Source organism: Eleutherodactylus coqui, chromosome 5, assembly GCF_035609145.1.
Source record: "Eleutherodactylus coqui strain aEleCoq1 chromosome 5, aEleCoq1.hap1, whole genome shotgun sequence".
Lineage (NCBI taxonomy): Eukaryota > Metazoa > Chordata > Amphibia > Anura > Eleutherodactylidae > Eleutherodactylus > Eleutherodactylus coqui.
The window spans coordinates 42,379,706-42,399,825 of NC_089841.1; the positions used below are offsets into that span (position 1 = coordinate 42,379,706).

Below are 20,120 nucleotides of genomic sequence, written 5' to 3' on the forward strand. Positions count from 1 at the left end.
CCCAGACATGAAAATAATTTATTTATCTCACACGGTGAATGCTGTACGAATAATTGTAAAAAGTTACACCAGAATTGCTATTTTTCTTTTGTTTGCTTCCCAAAAAACATAATAAGAAACAATCCAAAAGTCACATGTACCAATAAAAAACTACAACTCTTCTGCAAGGAATGAGCCTCCCAGGGCTCAGGGGCTGGAAAAATAAAAATGTTCTGGGGCTTAGAATGCAACAATGAAAATCGCTTGGTCCTTAAGGCAAAAAATAGGCGGTCATTAAGGGGTTAATATCCCAGTTTAAAGAGCATAATTAGTAGATATCTTTAGGCCTCCTGCACACGGGCGAATTTTTACTGCGAAATCCAGAGCGGGATTCCACCTTCGCATTCTGCAGCAAATCCAGCCCATAGCATGCTATGAGAAAACGAGATTTCCTGCCCACGAACGGAAATCGATTGTGATTTTCGGCTCGCAGGGGAGAAATCGCAGCATGCTAAGATTTTGTGCGGGCCACACACGGCCGGCATCCATTCAGGTCAATGGAAGCTGTCTGTCCCTTGGCCATTTTGCATTTATTGCAGAATGGCCGCAGGAGCCGCGTCATCACCATAGTGACAGCCTCTCAACCCTGCATGTGCCGGCTGTCACTCCGACTGGCACATTCGCAGCAGAGGCCACGTTATCGCCATAGTGACAGCACAGCATGCTCTGTACTGTGTCCTGCGTGTAGCAAAGCTGTGACTGTATAAAACCTGTGGGAAGCTGAGCTCTGACCGTATATAACCTACATGTAGCAGAGCTGTGACCATATATAACCTACATGTAGCAGAGCTGTGACCATATATAACCTACATGTAGCAGAGCTGTGACCGTATATGACCTGCGTGTAGCAGAGCTGATTGTATCTAGCCCGCATGTAGCGGAGCTCTAACCGTATATGACTTGCGTGTAGCAGAGCTGATTGTATCTAGCCCGCATGTAGTGGAGCTGTAACCGTATATAACCTACATGTAGCAGAGCTGTGACCATATATAACCTACATGAGCAGAGCTGTGACCGTATATGACCTGCGTGTAGCAGAGCTGATTGTATCTAGCCCGCATGTAGCGGAGCTGTGACTGTATATGCCCTGCATGTAGCAGATCTGTCACCGTATATGACCTTTATTTAGCGGAGCTGTGACTGTATCTACCCTGCATGTAGCGGGGCTGTGACTGTATCTACCCTGCATGTAGCGGGGCTGTGACTGTATATGACCTGTATGTAGTGGAGCTTTGCCTGTATGTGCCCTGCATGTAGCAGAGCTGTGACTGCATACGACCAGCGTGTAGCGAAGCTGTGATCTGACAACGTACGCAGCATGCAAACCTCGCCATTGGGATGGGTGCAACTGCTGAGTTGCATAGACATAACTCACTTGCAGCCGTGTGAATCCGCCTTACGGTCTGGGCTACGGCTCCTTCACATTGGTGCTCTGGACTGCGGTGCTGGCGGACGGGGAGGGCAGTTTTTGTTTGTTTACTATATGGGCCGTTCCCACTAACATTTGTTTATCTGTAAAATGCACATTTTTTTTGTAAAAAAAAAAAAAAATGAAAGCGCAGGTTTGCCAATTTTTTCTTCATGGGTTTGAAAAATGTAGTCTACAAAGAGTAGCATTACAGTAAATGAACACCATAATGAAGCCGAGCGCCGTACGTCTCCATACCGTAAGGCCACTCTCACACGGGCATTTTGCAGAGCGTTTAGCGCAGCATTTCAAACGCCGGGCTAAACGTCTTACAACGCCTCCATTGATTCCGATGGGGCCTTTCAGATGAGTGTTTGAAGGTTATCTGCTCTATTTTAGTGCGTTTCAGCGATTTTTAACGCACCTCATCACCAAAAGCAATGACGGGGTACGTTTAAAAACTCTGTCGAACACATTTGAAAACCCGCCTGTGAGAGCGCAGCCTTAACGGTAACCTATTGTGATCAGGGAAAAAAAGTGTTAAAACTACAAAACATTAGAAAAAAGTTTACCGTAAAAAAAATGGAATTTTTTATTATAAAAAAGGATCAACCCCCCCCCCCCCCACGCATTTAAACGTGAGATTAAAATGCAGGCGGTTTTTCATGTACATTTCTCGTCTACGTGAAACTCATATGCAAGCGCCATTGTGGACGGGCCCTTAATACACCTGCAGTTGGACTTCAAAACTACGTTATCAAAAGTTTTCAACCTGATATTTAAAGAGGTTGTAAACTATTAATGGCCCACCCACAGGATGGGTCATCGACATTAGATCAGAGGGTATCTGTCACTTGTGACTCCCACCCATTAGTTGTTCCCCAGGCCCGTGTGCTTGTGCACTGAGCTGATTTCTGCAGGAAGCAGACAGCTCCGTTCCCACTTTAGTGGCCAGGCTTGGTATTACAGCCATTGAAGTGAATGAGAACTTTGCCTGTAATACCAAGCCTGGCCACTACAGTGGGAACGGAGCTGTCTGCTTCTTGCAGAAATTAGCTCAGCATACCAGCCCAGCAAGCAGCTTATCTGTGAAGATCTCAGGTTGCAGACTTCTGCCGATCTACTACTGATGGCCTATTCTGAGGACAGACCATCAATAGTTTACAACCCTTTTAAATGACTTATTAGGTCACCAGGGCAGCTCTTCTCACCATGCAAACCTGCCTCCTGATTATTCTCCTGCCCAACGGCCGCTCATTTTAGAGCCCATTCGTGCGCACTGTCTATGCTCTGTAGGGCACGCAAACTTACTCTTCTGCGCTGGGGTAGCCCGATAGCCTGTGCATGTGGTGAAGGGTGCTGAAGGCAGCCGCAGGTTCGCCCGCACTAAAGGACACAGACAAGACAAAAGGCTTTGAGATGAGAAGGCTGTGAATGAAACAGCAGGAGCAGCAATCGGGCTTCAGCCACATGAATATACTGGACTCTGCTACAGATCACATGTGGGACTCCTCTCCCCTCATTACCATACATGGTGGGAACATTGTAGGTACAGATTACTCAGGTAATCATTGGGGGTGGGGTTGGGGTGTAGAGACAATTTGGCAGCGAAGCAATAAGATTTCCCAGGAACTACAGGAACGTGGATTTAGTTGGTGAGTTTTCCCTTTAACCCCTTAGGGGCACTGCCTCTTTTTTATTTTTGTCTTTTCCTCCTCACGTTAAAAAAATTGTAACCCCCATCTTTGGGGGTCTTGTTTCTTCATCGTACACATTGCACTAAAAATGCCATAACATTTTATGGTCAGTACGATTGTGACAATACAAAAAAATGTAAAATATATAAATTTGCCGCCATAACTTTATTTTTCCGGCGATATAGTCATGTGAGGGCTCATTTTATGTGGGACCTTCTCTAGTTTCTATTGGTACCATTTTGGAGTTTGGGTGACTTTTTAAGTAGCTTTTTGTTATTTTTTTTCCTTGGAGACGGCACCCACCTGGGATGGAGCAGTTCGACTCCCAATTCCACTCCATATGTCAGTGTACGCCCCGTTGTGCTGAGGGGCTGTCCAAGAAGTTTTTTTTTTTTGCAAAACAAAGCGCTTATATGCTCATCTCTTCCTGCAGGTCCCCCACTGCAGCTCCATGTCTCCGCTGCGACACATTGCTTGCAGGCTGCAGCAGCCTTTCTATGGCACTGAGCCCTGTCACTGGCTGCAGCAGCCTGTAAACCTCAACACGGAGACCCAGAGCCACAGCAGGGGACTTGTGGGAAAGGCAAGGAGGAGCTTTTTATTATTTATTCGCACATGGGGACCTGTGACCTCAGCCAACCCCTTTCAGTCTTACTTAGTGTGGTAGTCTGGTAAGGTTGGCTCATACTGCACCTGAGATTTTCGCTTCCAAAGTCATCGCCTGTAAGGGAACACCCCGCGTCTCAGGGAGGGGGACTAGAAGGCGAGTATAGATCTATAATGCATGGCGGCTGACGCTCAGCTCACTTTTCGTTTCCCTCCTGGAGATTTTGCGGCCAAAAGCAGAAATAAAACTAAAAGGGCAAAAAGCACAAGCAAGACTTTTCCATGTTTTAATCAAAAACAGATGCCATTGCGGCCATGTATCATCGGGGGGCAGCTGTACAGGCACTAGGACATGGCACCGGATACAAACCCTGCATACATTGTACCCGGCCCTGAAGTATTAGCAAGAAGAGTTAGTGACACATTAATGTACACTGCTCAAAACACTCTGGGAACACTTAAATCCCACACGAGATCTCCATGATCGGCATCATCTCCAGACTCTCATGTCCATCACGCGTGTCCAGTGCGAGCCTGCTCTTATCTGCGAGGAGAACAGGGCGCCAATGTCAGCCCTGCCAATTGAGCCGTTAGGTGTCGAGCTATCAGCAGGGGTCCCACCACAGGACGTCGGGCCCTCATGGAGTCTGGGTAGGACAGTTTGGTCAGCAGCCGCTGTAGGTCATTTTTCCAGTGCTCCTCCTGTTCCTCCAGGCATGATGTTGGATTGATGCCCCCATATAATGGCCCGTACTCCGGTATCAGCAAACCTTGCTCCGGCATGTATGGGTGCGCCATCCTGAAGAAGCAGGACTACCTGTCCAACCTTAGTAGTGACAAGGACACAGAACTAGAGAGGAACCAGTCAGGAAGGAGAGGAATTGTCTCCAGTCCCTCCTTGGGGTGTCTTGGTGTTACTCCCCGGCGCTCTTGTTGTCATTTTCATCTACACCAAAGCAGGTGAAATGGATTCGCAGTCCCTTCTGCCTCCTGACCGGACTGATTGAGATCCCTGAAGTAGAAGCGACTCCGAGTTCTACAGCCACGCTGAAGTGTCCCTGATATGTTTTTGAGCAGAGTATATCACATACAACTATCAGAGACATAACCCCCTCCATAGCGCCCCCTCCGTATGATCACACTGTGCCTTCCTTCAGATACTGGAGGATCTCCTTGGCATTATCCGTGCTCCACCCTTGTCCATGCAGCGGTCCTTCACACACCGAGACATAAGTGTCCAACACCTTCTCCCCAATGTCTTTGAAGTGAAGAGCTTGTGGTGGCTCCTCGCTGTGGGGTGACGCCTGCTCCCCGCAGTACCTCCGCGCCCAGTAACACATCTCGCCGCAGTACATGAGAGCGAGCACATGGATGTCGCTGAAGACCCCTGCACATCACAATGAAGGGAAAGATGGTGGACAAGAGACAAGTCACTGTCAGAGAAGGAGACCACGCTAGTCAACGTACATTCCCGAGTTCCCCTTTACACCATATGCATACACAAGAGCATTGGCATCAATGGTGTGTGACCCCGGCCTACAGCCGCTCCTTTACCTTTCTCCAGCAGAGCGGCCGTGTTTACATCCTGGAACGTAACCGTGTCATCCAGCTGGACTGGACTCCGCGTACGCAGCATTTTCAGCAGGTACTGGACGCCATCATGAAGACACTGGATAACAAGAAGAGGTTTCAGTGTTGTCAAAGCGGTTCCTTAAAAGGAGTTGTCCCACTTCTTGCTATATACAGACAGCTCCGTATATTGCGCAGTGGCCTGGTTTTGTACTGCAGGCCATGTTCCATTCACTGCAATAGCTTTTAATAATCTACATTAAAATTTAATTATGGACTGTATATACAGAGAGCACCAATACACCCCATTACACCCCAGTATTTCCACCACCCTTAGTATTGTCCTCTCAGTGGGAGAAGGCAATAGCCTATATACCAAATACTTTCCTAAGGGTACTAAAAACCCACTGATCATATTTAGATCAACCGGAGTTTATGACAGAAAAGCACCCTTCACTATAACCCGGGTTGGGAATGAAATTACCCTGCGGGTAATCAGATGGGATTAGGTGGAGCGGGTACCAGTCCTCATATGAACAAAAAGGCACACAGCAAAGGCTCAAATAATTATAGCCTGCTACGTGCTAATGCACCAAATAATTGAGCAGCACCAACCCACACCAACAATTGTAACCAGTGCACCCCAGTGGAATGAAGTGTTGGGTGTAGGATCACCTACGGTTTCAAATTATATGATTTTTTTTTATCATTCACTTCAAAAGGATTCAGCCTGTAGTCCCAACCTGGGCCACTGTGCGATGTACGGAGCTGTCTGAAAACAGCAAGATGTGCAATAACTCCTTTAACCCTTCAGTGATGCTGCCAATCCCCCAAATAGCAAAATTATATGCGGGGCGTTCATTTATCGTAGGATGCTGCAACAGCATATGTAGAATGATATAAGTTTCTATAGGTTATGCGCCAATTTGCAACTCTAAACTGATAATGATCTTTCTTTTACAGGTGCTGAAGCGGTGCGAGGTCTGATAATGGACCCAGTAGAATACGGAGCAGTCAGCAGGTTCCTTTACTTGTAAGATGGCACAGCAAGGGAGACGTTCGATGAGATGGAAGAAGTTTATGGGGAGGATTCCCCGTCATATGAGGCTTATGGGGAGGATTCCCCGTCATATGAGGCTTATGGGGAGGATTCCCCGTCATATGAGGCTTATGGGGAGGATTCCCCGTCATATGAGGCTTATGGGGAGGATTCCCCGTCATATGAGGCTTATGGGGAGGATTCCCCGTCATATGAGGCTTATGGGGAGGATTCCCCGTCATATGAGGCTTATGGGGAGGATTCCCCGTCATATGAGGCTTATGGGGAGGATTCCCCGTCATATGAGGCTTATGGGGAGGATTCCCCGTCATATGAGGCTTATGGGGAGGATTCCCCGTCATATGAGGCTTATGGGGAGGATTCCCCATCATATGAGGCTTATGGGGAGGATTCCCCATCATATAATGTAGTCAAGTATTGGCATCGTCAATTCAAATGTGGTCGGACTTTGGTGGAAACGGCTCCAATTCGAGGATGACTCCACTCCGCTATCGATGAACACACCATCCAGCAATTAGAGGCTGACACTTTGGAAAATCGCCGTGTAACTATTCACGACCTAGCCCAAAATGTCAGGATTAGTGTGAGGTCCGTAGAAAAATTAATCCAAGGCCATTTTTATATGCATAAGGTGTCCGCTCGCTGGGTTCCTGAGCTGCTCACACCCTTCTAGAAGCAGGAACGAGCCGAATGCTCCCAGGCTCTTCTGATGATGTGCAATGGAAACCAGGAGGACTTTTTCAACAGACTGATCACACAGGATGGGTCCATCACTGTGATCCGGAAATGCAATGGAAGCATCCGGAATCACCACCTCCAAAGAAGGCCCGTGCCCAACCCTCAGCAGGGAAGGTCATGCTCACAGTCTTTTGGGACCAGCAGAGAGTAGTCTTGATGGACTAGCAAAAGGTACCAGGATTACTGGGGCATACTATGCTTTACTGCTGCGGAAATTGCTGGAGGTCATCACAACCAAGAGACGTGGCCTGCTCACCATCTGCAAGACAATACCCCAGGTCACAACTCACATGTTGCCCAGATGGAAGCACGCTGCTGCGGGTATGAAATTCTACCGCATCTCCCTTATTCACCCGACCTCGCACCATCGGACTTCCACCTCTTTCCAACAATGAAGTAATTTCTGAAGGGCAAGCATTTTCCAGATGATCAGACTCTGATTTCCGAAGTCACAACGTGGCTTTTGGAGCAACCTGTCATCTTCTACAAGCGAGGTGTTTACAGTTGTTTAAAGGGTCAAAAGGGGTGTTGTGCCTTTTTAAGGAGAGCACCCAAAAAGTGTGTGGAGACACCAAGAGGGTGTGTGGGTCAGGGGATGGTATAATCTCACCCCCAAGGAGAGCACCCGAAAGGGGTGTGGGGACACCTAGAAGGTGACTAAGGAGACTTAAAAGGCCATGCTAGCTCTTCTGGGTAATTTATGAAAATGTTTCTATCTTCCTTATTTACAGTTGTTTAACCCCTTCCCGCTCCAGGACGTAAGGGTACGTCATGGAGCGTTGGGGTATGTATGAAGAGAGGTTGCGGGGCGACATCACTTCATACAGCGCGGGCGTCAGCTGTTTTTTACAGCTGACACCCGCAGGCAATAGACGTGATCGGACGTTCGTGGCTATTAAAGGGGTTGTCCCGCGGCAGCAAGTGGGTCTATACACTTCTGTATGGCCATATTAATGCACTTTGTAATGTACATTGTGCATTAATTATGAGCCATACAGAAGTTATAAGAAGTTTTTCACTTACCTGTTTCGTTGCTAGCGTCCTCGTTTCCATGGAGCCGACTAATTTTCGCCGTCTAATGGTAAGCACTCTCCGGTGTTCTTTTTTAACCCCTGCATCGGGGTTGTCTCGCGTCGAACGGGTAGGGGGGGGGGGGGGGGTTGAAAAAAAAAAAAAAAACCGTTTCGGCGCGGGACAACCCCTTTAACTCTTTAAATGCCACTGTCAATTCTGACAGCAGCATTTAAGGCCCCCGAACAATGTTTAGGGGTCCCGTACAGCCCCCCCGCGGTGAGATCGGGGGAGCCGTGCAGGTGTCATGGCAGCCGTGCAGGTGTCATGGCAGCCAAGGGCTTTCTGAAAGGCCCCAGGGCTGCCTTAGCAGACTGCCTATCAAGCCACCCCCGTGTGGTGGCTTGATAGACTGCCTGTCAAATGGTAGTATGACGTAATGCTATAGCATTACGTCATACTGCAGGAGCGATCAAAGCATCGCTGCTTGTAGTCCCCCAGAGGGACTTAAAAGTAAAGTAAAAAAAAATATCAATAAAGTTTTAATTGTAAAAAAAAAAAAAGTTATCAAAGTTTAAATCACCCCCCTTTTGCCATATCTATTATTAAAAAATCTAAATCATAAAATAAAAATATGTATCTGGTATCGCCGCGTCCGTAAAAGTCCGATCTATCAAAGTAGCGCTTTATTTTTCCTGCACGGTAAACGTCGTCCGAAAAAAAAAAAAGAACGGCGTGTGCCCTGTTGATCCGAGAATAGGCAATATTTTTCACACTGTCCGACCAAGTAAAAAAAACGCCCCAAGTGCGCACATCCATGCAAATTAGCGGGCGCTGCCTCTGTCCAAATTTTTGGTCCAAAAAAAAATCTGACAAAATTGTCCGTGTGCACGTAACCATAAAGAGAAAACTTCACTGCTTTTTATAAAAGTAAAAGTAACGTGCGCTCTTTATTCTGTGGGTCGGTTTGATTACAGCAGTAACATTTATAGAGCTTATGTTCTAGTATTAAAAAAACACTATCTTTTAAGAAAAAAAAATAGCTTTTTGTCACCATCATTTAACCCCTCTTAATTACATTTTTCTTGGAGACGGGGTGACCGAAAAAGCGCAATCCTAGTATTGCTTATTTTCTTTTCAGACAGTATTTACAGTGCAGGATTAATAATGTGATAATTTAATAAATGTGATTTTTAGATATGCAACAAAACATTTTTTGATACAATGAATCAAAAAAAGCAGTTAATTTAAATGTTTATTATTTTGTCATCGTTTTTTTTCTCTAATTTTTAAATTCCCCATAGCGGATTTGGATCTTGCAAATCACTTGATCGCTCATACAGCATACTGCAATACTATAGTATTGCATCATACTGCATTTTGGCCGAAGTTCTATTAGGACATGCCAGAGGCATGTCTTATTTGGCAAACATTTGTGCCAGCCCTGGGAGTCTTCAGAAAGCCCCAGACTGCCATGAGACCCAGCGGCAGCCTACAATCTCATTTACAGGGAGGGAATATGGGACATTACAATCCCTATCGCTACATTTAAATGCTGCGGTTAGACTTGACAGAAGTATTTAAAGGCTTAAAAGCTACAAAGTTATCTTGCATCGCTGCTGCTGTGGGCGGTTGTCGGCTGTCAAACATGGCCGACACTCTCCATGTGTAAAGGGACCTTGGCTCCCGAACCCATTCCATACAGAGACAGCTGATGTGTGCTGTACCTATATAATACACTGACTTATAATGGTCCAGCAGATGCAGTATATGGTTATTTGGATACTTAGATTTTTGTGACGCTGGCAATCATGAACTGCGGGGAGGGAGAATCACGAATTCACTTGGTTGTAAGTGTTCAATTTCATTGCAGCGCCGCCACAGGAGAAGCAAAGCATTACACATTATTGAATGCAGTCAATGGGCTGTAAGTGTATGATATTACATGGATGCAGGGGGTCCAGAGAGGTTGAATCGTCCCCAGTGAGAAGTACCTGGTGGAAGCTTCCGGGATCTCTCAGCTGCCACCTCTCCCTCTCGCCCACCGTATGGCAGTACATGTACAGCAGCGCCCCTCGCCTCCAGTGCAGACACTCCTGAACTTCTGTGTCAAGGGAGAAGTTCTAAAAAGCATAAAATAAATAAAAAATAGCATTTCCTCCTTCAGTAATGTACACAACGTTATCACCCGGAGAGACGCACACGGGGCCCGATGAGAGGGGACACGGAATAAAACTTAGCTGCAGTACCACTGACAATCTGAGGATAGGTGGGGCACCGTTTTTGGAATTTAGCTGCCATGTATTTTCTCTAATCTTGGGCAACCTCTTTAAGGAAAAGAACATAAATCTTGCCTGCTTGAAGCCACCAGGGGGCAGTCATACACAGCTCTGATTTAATCCAAGCAGGAGCCACATACAGATCAATTGTGGCGACCGGCAGAAGAAATTATTTACAACTACCAGTAAGCAGGAAGATTCACAATGGCAAATAAACCGGACTCGTTTGTATGCACTGAATGACCCCTTTATTAGGCCCCGCCCCTCTTACCATTGGTACTTTTCCGTATGGAAATTCTCCCCGTGACCCCAGAGCATAAAATCACGTGACAAGTTTTCCGTGGATCAGTTTCACTGTGAATCCACATAAGACGGGAAAATCCAGCGATCTGAGTGATTCCAATGAGTTCCGGTCATCGGTGCTAGACTAGCCGGGGTCAGGATATTACTGCCAGCCGTGGGGGGGGGGGGGGGGGGGGGGGGGGGTTCCCATGTAACGGTGTGGAGAGTATACAGAGAATGGGGTGATGGAGGAAAGCATCCAGCGAAAGAGGATCCTGTGGATGGAAACAACTCATCGCCGAAAGGGGTCAGAGGGGGATGTCAGGAATCATTCTGCCCAACAGGCACTGCACAGTCATGAGCAGCTGAATACAACACTGGTGCTCCAACTAACGTGTCTGAACGCACAACTCTCCGTTCCTCATCACAGATGGGATATAACAGCAGACGGACAGTTCCAGCACCATTGTGTCTAAGAAAAAGAAGGACGAGACTCCAGAGGGCAAAAGAGCACAAAAATTGTATCACTGAGCAGCAGAAAAACATCTCCTGGTCAGATGGATCCAGATCTCTGTTGTACCGGACTGATAGGAGGTCAGAATTTGGCACAAGCAGCCTGAATCGATGACCCCTTCCTGTCAGCTGGTCAGAACATGTCAGCAACTCCATCTAATCTGCAGCAACTACAAGAAGCTTCCTGTCCGCAGGGGCCGATATTCCTGCAGGACGATGTCATCACCTAGTGGTATCTACACCATAATAAATGTCTGCGGTTCTGAAGGGCAATGGAGGCCCAATATTTTACTAGATGGGTCTCTAATAAAGGGGCCACATATATACGCACTACAGAACCACTTACCTCCTGCTGACTGTCTCCCACCAGACTCTCCGGCTCTGACAACATCTGCAGCAGCTCTTGCACTTTCTGCAGAGAATCCTCTCCGGGAAACTCTTCATCCACCAGCTGATTTTCTTCAAAGTAGGTGACATCTAATATCGCCTGCCGCGGGGAGGACATAATACGTTATTACACATTGGAGCGGGGATATAGGTCACATGTAACGGCAGGCAGACCCCCAGAAACAGAGCATTTTCGTACAGCTGATGCTTTTGTGCACCAGGTGAAAAAAATGGCGCGAGTCACATGTACGGATGCCACTGTTAGTCTGCAACCAATCTGATGTGTGTGAATCCTCCCTACAGCCGGGCTCACAAGACCGGATTTGAAATGCGAATTCCGCGGGCTTTGTCTGCCCGTGTGATACGCAGTAGCTCGCAGGCAATACACTGCATGGCGTACACAGTTCCGCCCACATTAGTGCGTTGGAATTGCATTGTCCGCAAGCGGAAAAGAGAATGCAGCATGTTCTACTTCGCCGCATATGTACACAACTCAGAGCCCATTGTTTTCTATGGTGGCGGATATACCCGCTGCCCGTACACCATTACATTGCCTATGGGTTGCGGGTACCCACGGCATTGCTAATTTGCCGCCATATGCAACTGTACGCAGGGTCACAGCTGTAAACCGCTACGGCAGCCTCGCAGTGTTATCCGCTTGCGGCCGAGTGAGCCCGGCTTGCGTGATCAAGTGCAGACGTGCCCCAGGGCTCATTCACACGGATCTATTTACACGCCATATTACGCGCATATCTATTTTCCCGCTTCATACGTGGTACTGAATCCCCGTTGATTTGCATTGTGATATTTGGGTATTTTTGCATGTGAAAAAAAAATAAATCGCAGCCCGTTCCATTTCGGTCTGTAATACGGACAGATATAGCCAACTGAAGTCAATAGAATCGCGCAAATACTCCGCAAATATGCATTATACGCGCACATTCACTGCGTGCTTACACAAGAGAGTGATTACACATGCACAAATACCGCAATAATGTCCCAATACGCCCTGAAGGCGCGGAGTTTCGGTCTGTGGTTATGCAGCGTATTCACGGACTGCAACTAAATACGACCGTGTGAACGAGCACTTATGGCGCAGCACCGCTGGGGGTCCTAAACCGGGCTGCAGAGGATGGCGCCATCATCCGTGGCTCCGAAGCTACGTTACATATCACATCCATTAGGCCGGCGGCCCCCTTACCTGACTATACAGCGCCAGACACGCCGCCCCGTCCGCGCCGCGCACCTCCTCGTCCAGCCTCCGCAGCGCCGCTAAGGCCTTCAGCAAGAGCGCATCTAAAACCGGAGACACAAAATAAAGAGACGGAAATATTAACCTTGTTCTGTCACACCAGATACCATGATGGCCGCCCCCCTCCGGGGATAGCGGGGGCTCCAGCGATAATGAGGAGGTCCCAGGACAGCGCTCGTCTCATGAATGTCCCCCGTACAATGTATTAGGGTGTGATATATATACACACACACCCCTATATATATTTATAGGGGGGGTCTCCTGCTCCAGACCCCTCTATTACCGGACCACCCGTGATTCTGGCAGTGACAACGCTGTAGGGTGCTCCATAATACGTGGGCGCTACTAAAGAGACGGTCTGTTGTATAGTGGCAGGTTTTGGGGGTCCTGGGAGAGGAGGCAGTCGGGCCCCGAATAACATCCTGTATCAGCAGAAGACCCCAATAACTGGAGCCCCCCTGCAGCTACACAGACACATATAGGGGGCTAGAGGAGGGGTCACGTGCTCTGCAGGCTGCATGCATAGAATGTATCTACAGCCGCCAGCAGGGGGCGCGCTAACACGCTGGGACTCTTAGTCCTCTGGCACTGCACCCAATGCTCCTCTCGGCCCCGGCATCTCCGGTGTCTGCCCCCGGTCATGGCTCCGGCTCTTACCGCCGCTTCCTCCCTCCCGCAGCTTCTCCCATCTCCGCCGCAGCCTCCCCGCCCTCCTCCTCCAGTCCGGGCCGCAGGAGGCCGCCATGTCTGCAGCAGCGTCACGTGAGCGGCGGTCACATGACCAGATCGTAACCATGGAGGAGACGGGGAACCAGCGGTATGTGATGGTAGTGCGAGCCTATAGCTAGATATCACCGCCTGTAATATATAAGACTACCAATATATTCAAATATCACCACCTGTAATATATATATATCACTACCGATATACTGATATATCACCGCCTATAATATATATCACTACCGATATACTGATATATCACCGCCTGTAATATATATATCATTACCGATATACTGATATATCACCGCCTGTAATATATATCATTACCGATATACTGATATATCACCGCCTGTAATATATATCACTACCGATATACTGATATATCACCGCCTGTAATATATATATCATTACCGATATACTGATATATCACCGCCTGTAATATATATCACTACCGATATACTGATATATCACCGCCTGTAATATATATCACTACCGATATACTGATATATCACCGCCTGTAATATATATATCATTACCGATATACTGATATATCACCGCCTGTAATATATATATCATTACCGATATACTGATATATCACCGCCTGTAATATATATCACTACCGATATACTGATATATCACCGCCTGTAATATATATATCATTACCGATATACTGATATATCACCGCCTGTAATATATATATCATTACCGATATACTGATATATCACCGCCTGTAATATATATATATATATATATATATATATATATATATATATAATCACTACCGATCTACTGGTGTATCACCGCCTGTAATATATATATATCACTACCGATCTACTGGTGTATCACCGCCTGTAATATATATATATCACTACCGATCTACTGGTGTATCACCGCCTGTAATATATATATATCACTACCGATCTACTGGTGTATCACCGCCTGTAATATATATCACTACCGATATACTGATATATCACCGCCTGTAATATATATCACTACCGATATACTGATATATCACCGCCTGTAATATATATATCATTACCGATATACTGATATATCACCGCCTGTAATATATATCACTACCGATATACTGATATATCACTGCCTGTAATATATATATATATCACTACCGATATACTGATATATCACCGCCTGTAATATATATATATATATATATATAATCACTACCGATCTACTGGTGTATCACCGCCTGTAATATATATATCACTACCGATCTACTGGTGTATCACCGCCTGTAATATATATATCACTACCGATCTACTGGTGTATCACCGCCTGTAATATATATATCACTACCGATCTACTGGTGTATCACCGCCTGTAATATATATATCACTACCGATCTACTGGTGTATCACCGCCTGTAATATATATATCATTACCGATATACTGATATATCACCGCCTGTAATATATATCACTACCGATATACTGATATATCACCGCCTGTAATATATATATCATTACCAATATACTGATATATCACCGCCTGTAATATATATATCATTACCGATATACTGATATATCACCGCCTGTAATATATATATATATATATATATATATATATATATATATATATATATATATATATCACTACCGATCTACTGGTGTATCACCGCCTGTAATATATATATATCACTACCGATCTACTGGTGTATCACCGCCTGTAATATATATATATCACTACCGATCTACTGGTGTATCACCGCCTGTAATATATATATATCACTACCGATCTACTGGTGTATCACCGCCTGTAATATATATCACTACCGATATACTGATATATCACCGCCTGTAATATATATCACTACCGATATACTGATATATCACCGCCTGTAATATATATATCATTACCGATATACTGATATATCACCGCCTGTAATATATATCACTACCGATATACTGATATATCACTGCCTGTAATATATATATATATCACTACCGATATACTGATATATCACCGCCTGTAATATATATATATATATATATATATATAATCACTACCGATCTACTGGTGTATCACCGCCTGTAATATATATATCACTACCGATCTACTGGTGTATCACCGCCTGTAATATATATATCACTACCGATCTACTGGTGTATCACCGCCTGTAATATATATATCACTACCGATCTACTGGTGTATCACCGCCTGTAATATATATATCACTACCGATCTACTGGTGTATCACCGCCTGTAATATATATATCACTACCGATCTACTGGTGTATCACCGCCTGTAATATATATATCACTACCGATCTACTGGTGTATCACCGCCTGTAATATATATATCACTACCGATATACTTGTATATCACCGCCTGTAATATATATATCACTACCGATATACTTGTATATCACCGCCTGTAATATATATATCACTACCGATATACTTGTATATCACCGCCTGTAGTATATATATCATTACCGATATACTTGTATATCACCGCCTGTAGTATATATATCATTACCGATATACTTGTATATCACCGCCTGTAGTATATATATCACTACCGATATACTTGTATATCACCGCCTGTAGTATATATATCACTACCGATATACTGGTATATCACCGCCTGTAGTATATATATCACTACCGATATACTGATATATCACCGCCTGTAGTATATATATCACTACCGATATACTTGTATATCACCGCCTGTAGTATATATATCACTACCGATATACTTGTATATCACCGCCTGTAGTATATATATCACTACCGATATACTTGTATATCACCGCCTGTAGTATATATATCACTACCGATATACTTGTATATCACCGCCTGTAGTATATATATCACTACCGATATACTTGTATATCACCGCCTGTAGTATATATATCACTACCGATATACTTGTATATCACCGCCTGTAGTATATATATCACTACCGATATACTTGTATATCACCGCCTGTAGTATATATATCACTACCGATATACTTGTATATCACCGCCTGTAGTATATATATCACTACCGATATACTTGTATATCACCGCCTGTAATATATATATCACTACCGATATACTTGTATATCACCGCCTGTAATATATATATATCACTACCGATCTACTGGTGTATCACCGCCTGTAATATATATCATTACCGATATACTCATATATCACCGCCTGTAATATATATCACTACAGATATACCACCGCCTGTAATATATATCACTACTAGAGATGAGCGAGCACGCTCGGATAAGTTTTTTACTCGAGCGAGCCTCGCTCTTCTCGAGTAACTGCATTCTTGTCAGAGCATGCTCGGGGGGTCGGCGGGGGGTAGCGTGGGAGAGAGTGAGAGAGATCTCAGCATATCGGTAGTGATATATATTACAGGTGGTGATTAGGGATGAGCGAGTATACTCGCTAAGGCACTACTCGCTCGAGTAATGTGCTTTAGACGAGTATCTCCATGCTCGTCCCTGAAGATTCGGGAACCGCCGCAGCTGACAGGTGAGTTGCGGCGGGGAGCAGGGGAGAGAGGGAGAGAGAGATCTCCCCTCCGTTCCTCCCCGATCTCCCCCGCCGCTCCCCGCTTCGTGGCGGCCCCCGAATCTTCAGGGACGAGCAGGGAGATACTCGTCTAAAGCACATTACTCGGACTAGTAGTGCCTTAGCGAGTATACTCGCTCATCCCTAGTGGTGATATATCAGTATATCGGTAGTCATATATATTACAGGTGGTGATATATAAGTATATCGGGGGGAAATAATGCTCCCAGTAGTGGCCCCCATAGTAATATTGCTATTAATGGTAATAAAGCCACCATGTGTGACCCCACCTATAATAGTACCCCAATAGTTACATTGCCTCCATTTGTAGCCCCAATAATTATGCCTCAAGTTGTGGCTCCAACAGTAGTTGTGCACCCCACAGTGGCCTCAATAGTAATAGTGTCCACAATAATAGTAGTGCCCCCATAGTGGCTCCAATAATAATAGTGCTCCCATTTGTGGCCCCAATAGTATTAGTGCTCCCAGTAGTGGCTCCAATAGTAATAGTGCCCCCGATTTTGGCTCCAACAGTAATTGTGCACCCCTCAGTGGCCTTAATAGTAATAGTGCCCCCAGTTGTGGCCCCAATAGTCATTGTTCACCCCTAAGTGGTCCCAATAGTAATAGTGCCCCAAGTACTTGTCCTAATAGTAATAGTGCTCCCAGTTGTGGCCCCATTAGTAACAGTGCCTCCAGTAGTAATAATGCCCCTAGTTGTAGCCCCAATAATAGTAATAATAATGCTCCCAGTTGTGGCCCAATAGTACTTGTGTAGCCCTCAGTGACCTCAATAGTAATAGGCCCCCCCCAGTTGTGGCTCCAGTAGTAATAGTGCCCCCAGTAATGGCTCCAATAGTAGTAGTGCCTCCAGTTATGGCCCCAGTTGTGGCCCCAATAGTAGTAGTGCCCCCAGCTGAAATGTATCAGTTGTTAGTAGAAAGTATGCCATGAAGAATATCTGATGTCATTAGGGCCAAAGGAGCCCCACTAAGTATTAACATATGGAAATAAATACTAATTGTGATTTTTGCTCAGGTGTCCAATTACTTTTGGTAGGATTACGTATCACTACCCCTTTACTGATAGCCCCGCCCATCGACCATACAGTGATTACCCACTCCTGTAGGCTGGGTTCACACGGGGCGGATTCCCATCGGAAATCTCGCAGTTTGGCCGCAGCAAAAAACGCGAGATTTCCGCCGGGAAACCCGCGTTGGCTTTGAAGCGGCCCGGCCGCTCGCTCTTCCGCTGCGGCCGGCGCTCCCATAGAGGAGAGCGCGGCCGTAGCGGAAAGAAAATATAAATAGACATGCTGCATACCGCAGCGGATTCGCCGTCCCGTGTGGACGAGATTTCTGAGAAATCTCGTCCACATGGCTGGCTAATCCCGCGATTAGCGGCCGCAGGCGGATTTGCCGCGGCGAAATTCCACGCGGAATTTCCACGGCAAATCCGCCCTGTGTGAACCCAGCCGTACTGTTATCACCATCCTAAGGCTTCTTTCACATGAGCGCATATCGGCCGGCTGTTTTCACGGTCGACTGATATGCGCTGTGATCTGATGCATTGGATTCCAATGCATCAGATCACATGGGCGTATTTCTGAGACGTAAATACGCCCGGCCAAGCCAATATAGCGCCGGGCGTTTTTACGTCGGGGCCCAAAAGATAGTCCAGGAACTATCTTTTGGGCCGGAATACGTCTGCTGCTTGGGCTCATGGCAGTGGCCGTAGGTGGAAGGGAGTTTAGCAGCGTGGCTGCTAAACACCCCTCCTAGGCTCACCTCTCGTTCCTTCCCGCTCGTTCTGTTTAATGGGGAAGGAGGGGGGGCGGGGGGTGGAGCTAAGCACAGGGCCGCCCCGTCTTCTCCCATTGATGGCTATGGACAAGGGGCAGGATGTGGGTGTAGCTAAGCACCCGCCCTCTCCCCTCCCCTTGTCCATAGCCATCAATGGGAGGAGGTGGGGCAGACCGTCACTTATCACCGCCCCCTTCCATTGCACAGAACGAGTGGGGAGGAACGAGAGGTGAGCCTGCGATGGGGAGGGAGAGGAAATGGGCGATTGCCTGGTGAGCTCGGCGCATTTGCGCCGGCCTCACCAGGCCATATGAACGGGCGCACAAACGTTTGATTTGTGCGCCCGTTCACCTGATTTTTCACTCCCAATGAGTGCCGGCCGATATGCGCTCATGTGAAAGAAGCCTTATACTGATCATTAATGTTATGGAGCCGGAGTACTGCGGGGATTTAACAGGTACATAACTTGTTTTATCACATTCCCATATTTAAAAAAAAAAACTGAACATCCCCTTTAAGTCCTGGAAGTTGCTCGGGTCTTCACAATGTCAGGTAGGGGGGACGAGTCTCATCCACATGATGCCAGGACACAAGTACCTAGCAGGACATTGTCCATCACTGCCTTCACCAGCTTGTCTTCTTCCGATAATGCATCCTGGTGCCATCTCTTCCCCAGGTAAGTGACGCACCCAGCCGCCCATATGACATGTGATTTAGCATTCCGGGCGCCTTCTTACATTGTGCATGGTCTAGTTCTGATGTTCACATGCCTGTTGCAGACACTTTCGGTGCTGGATAGGGGTCACGTGGACACTAGCTATGTACAATGTATCAGTCTGGTGTCTGGGCTGTTTAGCTCACAGAGCATTGTCTACACTGGATACAATTGTATACACTTCTCAGCTGAGAGCAGGACTAGTTATGTACAGTGTATCAGCCTGGAGTCCTGGCTGTTTAGCTCACAGAGCATTGTCTACACTGGATACAATTGTATCCACTTCTCAGCTGAGGGCAGGACTAGCTATGTACAATGTATCAGTCTGGAGTTTGGGCTGTTTAGCTCACAGAGCATTGTCTACACTGGACACAATTATATCCACTTTACAGCTGAGAGCAGGACTAGCTGTGTACAATGTATCAGTCTGGAGTCTGGGCTGTTTAGCTCACAGAGCATTGTCTACACTGGATACAATTATATCCACTTCACAGCTGAGAGCAGGT

General features: G+C 46.3%; 1 protein-coding gene across 1 annotated transcript; it reads right to left on the minus strand.

Moving 5' to 3' along the window:
• Nucleotides 1–4,023: 4,023 nt before the first annotated feature.
• Nucleotides 4,024–13,608, minus strand: RIMOC1 (RAB7A interacting MON1-CCZ1 complex subunit 1). Its single transcript, XM_066602385.1, has 6 exons — nt 13,499–13,608; nt 12,791–12,885; nt 11,549–11,689; nt 10,123–10,251; nt 5,305–5,419; nt 4,024–5,137 (listed from the first exon to the last, which is right to left on the minus strand). The coding sequence occupies exons 1-6, from the start codon at nt 13,584–13,586 to the stop codon at nt 4,887–4,889; spliced, it is 819 nt and encodes a 272-aa protein (XP_066458482.1). The 5' UTR covers nt 13,587–13,608; the 3' UTR covers nt 4,024–4,886.
• Nucleotides 13,609–20,120: the final 6,512 nt, after the last annotated feature.